Raw genomic sequence first — 10,670 nt, forward strand, 5'->3', positions numbered from 1 at the left:
ATATGCGTGTGTGTGTGTGAACGTATAAATGAGTGTATAAATGAGTGTATAAATGTGAGGGTTCAACATATAAAAATATTTCATTGTCCACATCTATAAATTATGTCATCAGAAAATTACACGTTTTATTTATTCAGTTTAAGTAACTCTATTAACATTCGCGTGTCAGATTTATTTTCTATTATTTAACATATGTCATCGTTTTTATAGGTGTGTATGAAGATATGTTGGGGGTTGTTGGGTTGTATATTGTCTGAAATACATGACTGGATAAAATCACCCGTCAGAAAAGGAAACGTTCCTTGTGGAAAACCACCCCTTTTTTATCAGCAACATTTCGAGCAATCTCAATAAGCTTTTGCGCGCCACACGCCACCACCAAATCACCGAAAACGATATCTTCCAAATTTGGTCTTCCTTGGTCAATCGACCAATTGTTTTGGTCGCAGTCGTTCACTGTCTTAATATGGGGTTTCTGGGCAGGCTTTTCTTGCATCTCGCAATCGAATTCACAACTCTTCTGTATTAGGATACGCTCGTCAAGCTCGTCCTCAGGTTCATCGAGGGCTTGTCTCGTTAAGAATATTTGTACAGAGCTTATAACGTCATGTTTGCTGTTCAGTAGTAACGTCAAAGTATCTTCGGCCATACGTAACAGAACCTTCTCCCTCATAATCATTATAATTTGCAACCGCTTCACATTGGGAAACAGTTCAGGTGCATAGATCAAACTTCTCATTAAGCTCATACACGTAGTGAAACCGATTCCGCCACAAACGAACGTGATGTTCGCAAAATCATTGAAAACAGGAGGTGTTCCATAGCCGAAGTCTAGGTGAACTAATGGGCTCTCGCCACCCAACTTTGTTAAAGAGCTCGACCAAAGACCCAGAGACTTGATGTAGAAAGTGATTCTATCCTCTGCGGGGCTGCTTGCTATCGTTATAGGGTGCCACTGCGTAGTAGAAACTGCTGGGATGTTTATGTACGCGAATTGTCCCGTTGTGAAACCAATTGTCTTCCCTTGTAGTCCAGAAACGTCGAGACGAACAAATTTATCTCCGTATACAGTGATCTTCGACTGCCCCACATCCCTTGTGCATCTGTACAAACGAATTGCTTGATCAATACCCCACAGTCCAATTGCGGGTAGGATGAGATGCCAAAGTCGACCGGCGTGCCAGATAACAGTGATAAAAACAACTGCGTAAAAGTGATGGGAAACGAAGAACCACTCGTAAAACGTCCGACGGAAGAAAGGCAGCGTAAGCACACCGAAGACCACCAACATGACACAATGAACCAGGAAAATGATCGGATTGGTTATACTGCCCTTCATGTATTCGGGACTGCCTGTGAAGTCAGACCGCAGGTACCAGAGAACAAACCACAAGGCGCCGTGGACTGTCGAAAAGAGAAGGAACAAATATCCAATAAATCGATGCCACTTGATACTAGCCTCCCAGGATACGCCCATTATTTTGCCAAATACATTCGTGCGACCTATAGGTAGAGTCAGCAGCGAAATCTGAAGATTTGCAGTGTTGCCTGTCACGAACGCACTGACTCCAATTCTACTACATACATCTATGTCATGGCAGGTGATCTCCTTTCCCAACGTCTCGTGATGGTGACTGAAGTGAATCATCCAGAACACATTTAGGAACAAAAACATTGAAGCAGCTAATAAAGACCCTATCGTCGTTCGGAAGGATCCAAGACGCATTGCTCTCTTAAGCATCAATCTCGAGGCGCGGTACTCCTTGGCCAAGGTCATCGCGAGACAAGTACTGAAGATTGTAGCGTAGAAAACTCCGACGTCTGTGTATATTGAAAACTTATAACTCTCGGGTCCAAAACTCGCACCTTCACCGCTCACGAGTTCTGGACTGTGTAGACTACCATTGAGAACCTTCCACTCGCCTTTCGGTAGGAGCAGGGCAATCAAAAAGCACAGCGGAATGAACAAAAAGGTGAACGAAATACTGATAGTCCAGCTCGGTACCGGACGCTGCCACTTGGACACCAGCCTCCGGCAGGCTATCATCATTAAAGTTATGGCCAGACATATGGACAGTGCAAACATGCCCCATCCATTAGCCATGACAAATCCGGATTCGGATCCATTCCAGATATCTCCCCAGAAGAGAAATGCTGCCGTTCCGAGTGCTATCGCAATGAATGCCAGGCCGACTGCCACAATAGTCTGATTACGAGGTGAGCACCAGACTAGTGTGAATCTTAGAGCGTACAAGAGTGTGAGGCATATACATGGAAAGGCAAAGGAGTAGGCAACCAATCCAATCAAGGAGATATTCTCAACACCCACCATCATTTGTTGCCAATATGACATGCTCTTTTGCGCTTCTTGACATCCAGTGGAGTCTGCTAACATACATGGCGACTCCGCAAAAGTTGCAAAGCCTATTGCGCTTATAATTACTAGTGCCACGGTCATAATCCAGCTCATAACCACTTTTCTTGGCAGCCCCTCTACATCCTTCGATATCACGCCAGATTGAATGTGATCCGAGGATATGCCCGTGTCAACCTTCCAGATACTATTTAGACGAATCATGATAGAACAGTTAGCATAGAATATTATGTCTTCAGTGGTGGAATGTGAGCTTGTATTTGTACGTCGCAAACCCTGTGCTCTTGCCAAGCAAGCGGTGCCTTTTCATATCAACTCGACATAATAGACACCAGGGTCCCTGCTACTCCAATGCATGGACTAGGACTGCTAATACCTGATATATGCACATATTTTTTAATATAATATCTCAAAGCACTCTCCAAGTCACACCAGTGACCCGTACCTTCCTATTTATTGCTGATGATCAAGTGTTGAGCCCGCGCGTCTACCTGATTTGGTTGTCTGATTGTCACAGGATTGAAATTCCAAGAAGAGAGAGAAGAATATATTATAAAATACGACTCAGTGGCTTCAGACGGACGGTCCACAGCCTCCAGTCTTCCACATACCACAGTACTATGTAGCCTCCGAGAGGTGGCCAAATACTAGTCTTATTAAAATCTCTAGTATTCTCAGTTCTATACAGCTTCAGGGAAGTTAAGGCCTTCAGGCTCCAGCCTCCAAGATCGGACGGCAAGGTCTGGCTGGCCCACTGAATGTCTGGACTTTGGTCCCAACTCCCAACTCCCAACTCCCAACTCCCAATGTCCCAGTGGGTTTTTGATGGCTCTCAGCCCTCAGGGCTCATTCAGGCTCTCGCCTCTCCCGCATCAGTATACTAAAATAAATCTGAAATCCAGTATTTCTCTCCTCTCTCTAATCTCTATCTCTATCTCTCTCTCTCCATCTCTCTCCATTTCATAGAAAAATACTTTTATAAATATCATAGACGGAGAGAGACTGAGAGAGCGCTCTTGCAGTCTTTCTACTAGAGAGACTCGAGAGACTTTTTAGAAAAAGCTAGAGACGTCATTTTTTGTTGCTGTTTTGTTTAAAAAAATAAACAGCCAAAAAAATAGAGACACTCTGTAAATAGTTATATTTGAGAGAAAAATTTACTTTTTAAAATATTGGTACTCAACGGGATCGGGCGATTGGAGCTGTGTATAATAAATGTGTATTTAAAAAGAACTGTGTTTCGCTGTTTCGTCACTTTCGCACAGAAAACCTCATGAGTCTTGAGTCGCGAGACATGACTCGTGTCATATGCTTGTGTTCAGTTACAGTATTATAAGTTTTCCACTTTCGGCAATTTTTTTATTTAAATATCAAACATTGTTTTGACCAGTGTGATCAGGCGTGATGGCCGTTGTCCGTTTGGGCGGTGCCGCGGTACTACAGTAGTCAGTAGTAGTTCGGTACGGCCTACAGGCAAAATTTGAAATAATTTGTGCCTAATGTCTATGTATGTAAATATGATCCCTGCACTAATTATATACTCTCTCTACGCGAGCGCGAGGAAAGAGATTAGAGAGAAAGTCAGAAAATGAGAGAATGTAGCTGAGAGCTAAATAGTAGAGTAAACAATCAAAATAGAGAGGGGGACAATGGCTGGTGGGGCCCCTCTATAATAAACCTCTCTCTGTATTGTGGGGTTTTTATATATATGTATTTAAAAAAAACAAAAAAAACGAAGTACTACATAGAGATGCATTTCGTACGTATTTTTTTAACTAGAGAGAGTAGTGTAGATACTCTTGGGCGTAGGGCCGCTAGTAAGTTCAGGGCCCGGGAGCGTAGGCTGTAGAGTTATGAGTCGTGACATCTGTAAATTTTACCCGCGTGTTGATAACAGTTGATGAATATTTTGCATTGTTTTTGTTTTTGTGATTGTTTTTAAAAAGAAATCAAAAAAACGAAATAAAAACAATTGAAAAATATACTATTTTAAAATAGAAAAATAGACCCACTAGTCCACATACATATATATTTATAAAATATATTGTTTTAGCTAAAAAAGCAATTAATCAAAATACAATACATCTGGGACTTTGGAGTTCGGACTTCGGAGGTGAGGCCGGAAGTCGGCAGGTGCTTCTCGCTGGACTGACCTTTAGCAAGTAGAGGCGTGGCTGCGTGGGTCGTTGGCATGTTATTTGTCAGTTGTCACTTTGTGGTATTTTAAAACAGCGTGACAGACTGGTGCTTCGCGAGAATCTCGTACTGTCCATCTGCTCCAGGACTCCAGGCCCCAGGGACTCGGCCAGGTTCAGGCTGGCAGGCTGGCACTGTCGCTGCGCCGCTGCGGCTTGTCACCGCTTGTGAAGTTGATGGTCTGACGGACTGACGGACCGACGGCTGACGGAAAGTGTAGCTGTGCCCGCTGTGGGTAATGTATAATATAAAAAAGTAAAGTTTTGGAATATATATTTGAATGGAGCAAATATGACACGTGTTGCAGACATGAAAACCCCCCAGATGACAGATCGAGGTTTGCGTATTTGGTACGAAAACAAAACGGAACGTGAACGGTTTTGCCTATTTACCCCTAAAAATACACAATTTTCAATTTAGGACCCGTTTATTATTATTATTCCGTTCAACACCTCGTGTGCGCTAATTGCGTACATATTTTTTAAATACTACACTGACCGAAAGTCTGATAAATACTCCCTGAAGAGCAAAGGGGTTGTTTCCAAAAATCGGAATCGGTACTCAGGAATCGGGGATTGGAGATTAACTGGTTTCGGATTAGTAGTTTCAAAAAAAGGTGGGAGGGGAGGAATTTAGCAGTTGCAAGCGTAGCATTGAAAATATAATTTTGGCTTCATGCTCATTTAATATACAAAAAAAAAACATACAAAAACAATTTACATTTTTGAAATTCGAGAGAAGCAGTTCTGCGATAATTTATTGTAACAAAAACCGAAAAGAAATAGTATATAATATTCACATTTCCTGTTTGTTTTACGGTTTTTTTTTATTAACTAAAAATTATTATATAATTTAAATCAGGACTCCGTTCGCGAGGCGGGGGTTTGTTTTTGTATAAATATTTAAAAAAAACATAATTATTTTAGAAAAATATTCTTTTTGCTTTTTGATTCGATGTATTTGATTTTTAAAAACAATCAACCCAAAAAGCCGGTACGTAAAGATGTTATAAATATTTTGAAAATGACGTCAGACTTAGGAGTGATGGAGTGATGGAGTGATTGAAGTTCACCTTTGGCTTTCGAAAAGTCTTGAGTTTCTGACAAGAAATCATAGCTTTTTTATTCTTAAAAATTGAGGTTTTGTTTTATTTCTATTTTTTTTTTAATATCGACGAACTTCCGAACTTCGAACTGCGATCCCCTTTTGTCTTAAAAAAGAGAAAAAATCTCCCCTTTTCTCATATGTAAATAGTCTCCTAAATTCAACACTGTGGATTGTGGAAGCTATTTATATATATATAAAATAAAGCTCAATTGACAATACGGTACGATAGGTAAAATACATTTATACGGTCAACGGGTCAAGACTCGAGTGTCATTGCAAATGCTAATTTATATTAATATTTTGTTTTTGAAATGGAATAAAAAAGTTTTTATCGAAAACCGTAATAATATCGAGCTTGGGAGTCGGAACTAAATAATTTTTTTAAATCGAGACTTGTTTACACTACTATGTATGCAGGCGAAGACAAGATTTTCAACAGCCCGGGGCGGTTGGGGCGCTCTCTCTTTCAAAAGTCAAAAGTCAAAAGTCAAAAATCAAAAGACAATCAGTTGCAACTTTAGTATATTGTGAATAAAGTATGTAGTAAGTAGTTAATAGCTACTAATTAATATTGTTTGGCGGATGATGCGGTTTTTACATGAATGGGTGTATGCTTTTGTATAATAGTATACAGTTGTTATGTCAGTAGGCAATGTAAAATTTTGAATAGTGTCTCGAACAGTTTGGGGACATACTTTTAAACCTATGCACAGAAACACGCAAGAATACACGCAATATAAACAGTAAACAGTCTTAATTTATTAATGTGTTCTAATTATTCACATATTGTGAATTTATTTAAATTTTGTCGGTGGAAACTTGTGTCGGTGTCAGTTGGCTTGGGCGTTGACTTATAATTCATAACTGTCAACACTGACGACGTTCTTAGTTCCAATCCCGCGCCCAAATTACAACAAAAGCCTAAAATACATTTTAGTGAACGCGCCAGAAGAATTCAGGGGTGTACGTCGTTGTCGGATGCCAACCCAGCATTTCTCAAGTACCCTGACAGGCTGACTCCCTCTCCTTCTTGTGAGAGTATGTAGAGAGTATAAAAATCGGCAAAAACCAACCAAAATAATAGTCACGGTGACGTAAATTTTTAAATATGTACTTAATACGTAAATAAATATAGTTACCTATATACATACATATTGTTTATTGATTTTTAGAAATAAAATTAAAGATCGACCATTTATTCAAAAACAACAATCTGAGTCTGGGACTCTGCGTCCTGGGAGTTTGGGCCTCTGGGGTAGATGGAACTTTAGTCAACAACAACAGAACAATAAATTTTGTATTTGTTTTGTTTTTGTTATAAAAACAAAAAGTTAAAATATAAATAATATGACAATATGTTTTTAAAAAAATACTCTGGTATTGAAAACGATGATTTATTGGCAAACGTTGAAAATCCGTGTTTTATTTCTTAGGGGGGGGGGGGGGGTTTAATGAAATGGCCCAATTGTACTGTAGAAGAAGACATGACGAGGCCACTCTGGTAAATACCCGGAACTTTGGAAGTTGTCCGTCGCGACCAGTGAGTCAACACTCAACACTGTCAACAGTCACCAGATGAGAAACAAAAAAAGACTTTCGAAGATTGAGAAGAGAAGTTGTCAGCCACTGAACTATGAGACTATAATAAAAAATAATAAAAAACCAGTGGAAGTGTCAGAGCTCAGAACTTCAGAACTGAACTTTTGCGAGGGGTGTTGAGAATGAGCTATTGAGCACTCCTGTGTGTGAAACTGTTAATCATCAGACAGGCTTGGACCAGGCACTATGTAATGCATAGTCCCCAGCTATTTAAATACTGTCTGGTGATTTCCTCGAGATTATTGACATTAACATTGGTCGATCACTAAAATTCAAGCGTAATCTCGCTAAAGTCTGGTTCGAAATTAAACATCGTATATAATATCTATTAATTTACTGTGTTACCCAGCCACTCCCTGGCCCTTGTCCCTTTCCCCCTCCGTACCACCATACACAAATATGAATAAACTCGCCGCCCCAACTCTTCTCTACTCCAACATCCAAGATCAGAATCGAATTCGATGTACTCAACTGGAGTTTAAAAAGCCTTGGCTGCTATCATCACAAGCATAGTTACCATCGCCAAAAGCTGAGAACACTCAAACCACCATACTACCGAATCCAGTCGTTCCATAATATCATCGATTGCTCCATCGACATCACAACAGAACCGAAGTATCTGTTGCTGCCGCCGATACAGCGTATGTATGTATCACATATGCTAGAATTCCTGATCCAAAATAACTCGGTACGCTCATTTATAGATGGTAATGTGGCGGATGCATTCTTGATGAGTTTTGTTGCGGTGGGTTGCACCTACAGAAGGCAGTGAAGCTACTACTGCGCCAAGTTTGTTGGGAGTGACTCGTGCAATATTTATACCTCAAGTGGTAGACGTAACCTGTGAAACAATTGAGCCTTCAGGGCATCGCTCTGTGTATAGAACGTAGCAAGGTTCTAAGCGTAAACTATTATTTTCTGTGATTGGCCGTCCATCCAAGATTAGGAACGCATTCGGAGTTGTCAATTGGTGATAAAAACATGGAACAGGCATTTGCAGCTATTAGGCATAGATACCATCACCAAAAGTTAAAAATAAACTTCTATCGAATCCAATTAATCCATAATAACGTCGATCACACCATCGACATCATCTTAGCGAGCATGTAGCAAGGTCCTTAAAGTAAACTCTTTATATTTCTTCTTCTTCTGTGCTTACCCACAATATACAGTGCATAGAATGTGGACAGTAGATCGTTACCACGGCCGAGACTTGTGAATCCCTTACTAATCTATGTATTTAATCCACCATAGGTATATACAATACTCGGCGTTTTAGAGTTTAGCGGCTTCTTCATTGCGTCTACGTGGGATAGGGTGTGGTGACACTGACGTCAAACCCCAATCTATTAAAAAACAAAGTATTTAGCTTATACTTTCCGATCGGGGATGTAAGAATGGACTCATTCAGTCTTGGGGCCGCACGGAAGGAAATACACAAGGCCATCACGTATTCCATAGCTATTTATACACATCATGTATTCCATAGCTATTTATAACCATCATGTGCTATTTATATACATCATGTATTCCATAGCTTTTTATAAGCATCATGTATTCCATAGCTTTTTATAAGCATCGTGTAAATATTCCATAGCCTCCCGTCTTTTTAGTTTTTGGGAGGCCATGTCATGTTTATTCTTTTGTAGAATATTATACTGACATCCCGCCACAATCCAAATATAGTTCGGATCGCATGCATTTGGAATTCATTTATGTATTCTTTATCTATTAAATATTGACACATAAATGGTGTTGTTAGCCATACTTATCTTTGATACAGCTGCACAGCACTGACGTGTGACCGCCTGATTGTAATACTTAGACGTATTTACATATTCTCATATGCAATACATCGTGTATAATAGATATGTCCTAAAAAATAACAGAAGGCTGTGATATTTACCACTATTTTAATACCACTATCGTGTTGGTGTATATACAGTTGAAGTTGTAGTGTTATGGGCTAATTCAGACGGGTTGTATTTGCGCACCAGAGACGCTACAAATTGAACTCTTGGTACAACAAGAGAAGATGGAACGTACACCCGATTCGGTTGGCCTCTGTGCCCAGGCTATGTTCGCATTGCAATCAGATGAAACAACTCCTTCCGAGATCGAACATAGTATATTAACGCTGAGCACCGCGCATGCAGAGGGGATCAGTGGGACGTTGGTCGAACTACTGAGGAGTCACTCTGATCATGGCGTACGACAGACTGCAGCAGAAGCACTAGGCGTGCTGTGTACAGCAGGACTGGTGTTGGGCGAATATGTTCTCGATTCTAATGAGGGGCCTCAAAATTGCACCCGAATGGCCCAGATATTACTCGCAGGGCTGATGGATGGGGATGGGGATGTGCGTGCCACATGTGTAAAGACATGTGCACTTCTTGCGGAGAAAGGCAGCGTGCTCTGGAAGACAGACAACTGTGAAGCACTGCTGAATGCCACCATTGAGCTGTTCAATGACAGGCTGTCGCGTGTGCGGTTGGCAAGTGTCAAGGCGTGCAAACGAATATTCTCCGCACGCAAACGGGGTGGTGGGAAGAAGAAGGGTAAGAAGAAGGCTCTCTCGGCTGTGGAAGGCTCCGCTGCTGTGCGTGTTGTTAAGCTACTGTGCGATGAAGATGCTGACGTGCGTATGGCTGCAATTGAGGCCTTGACTAAACTGGGTTCCGCAACACAGGCGATTGCTGTGAAGCAGATAGCTGAGTTGTTTATCATGTTGCCATGGCACCCAGCCGTGAAAAAGGCTTTTATGGCGTTAGAAAACGTCTCAATCCCCGTATTGGAAGCTCTGGAGATGCATGACAATGAAGTGGTGCGCACACACGCTGGACAGCTCCTTCAGTCAATTCTTACCGAATCCGATAGTGACTGCGAGAGCGATGATAACGACAGCGTCAACGATGTTAACCTTGTACAGATGGATGTTCACGCTCGTGGTGTGGAAGGGCTCCACGATGCATGCACGCACATTAACAAGACGCATGAAGCATGGACATGCACGTGCTTGTGCGCACTCTGCATTACTGCGAGGATTACCTGCGCCAAGCGGCGGATACGCCCGGCCGCTACTGCCACAGATTGGGGCTGTGTGGGCACGAGTGAGGCGCTACAGCAGGCGCTGTGTGCAGAGGATGTGCGCGACACACTACGCAGAATGGACTGTGCGGTGGTCAGTCAGGACGAGTGGAACGAGTACTACGCACACACCCCTCAGGTGATTGTGGGGTGCACACGGTAGGTCTTGTTCGAGTGAGCTGAGTTGGTGATGGAAGGTATATATGTAAGCATGCATGTATGTATTTCTGTATGTATCTAAGTATGTCTGTATATATGTATGGATGTATGTACGTATATATCTGTATGGATGAATTTATATATATAT

The 10,670-nt window shown here is 41.4% G+C and overlaps 2 protein-coding genes across 2 annotated transcripts; one reads left to right on the forward strand and one right to left on the reverse strand.

The window, feature by feature from the left end:
- Positions 1-283: 283 nt before the first annotated feature.
- SARC_02930 (hypothetical protein) lies at positions 284-2,578 on the reverse strand (the record flags this gene model as incomplete). Its single annotated transcript, XM_014303275.1, has 1 exon — positions 284-2,578. One exon carries the CDS (start codon positions 2,576-2,578, stop codon positions 284-286), a length of 2,295 nt encoding a protein of 764 aa, XP_014158750.1.
- A 6,428-nt stretch (positions 2,579-9,006) lies between these two features.
- Positions 9,007-10,526, forward strand: SARC_02931 (hypothetical protein; the record flags this gene model as incomplete). The annotated part of the gene is made up of 1 exon (XM_014303276.1): positions 9,007-10,526. Exon 1 carries the CDS (start codon positions 9,312-9,314, stop codon positions 10,524-10,526), a length of 1,215 nt encoding a protein of 404 aa, XP_014158751.1. The 5' UTR covers positions 9,007-9,311.
- Positions 10,527-10,670: the final 144 nt, after the last annotated feature.

Source organism: Sphaeroforma arctica (assembly GCF_001186125.1).
Source record: "Sphaeroforma arctica JP610 unplaced genomic scaffold supercont1.140, whole genome shotgun sequence".
Lineage (NCBI taxonomy): Eukaryota > Ichthyosporea > Ichthyophonida > Sphaeroforma > Sphaeroforma arctica.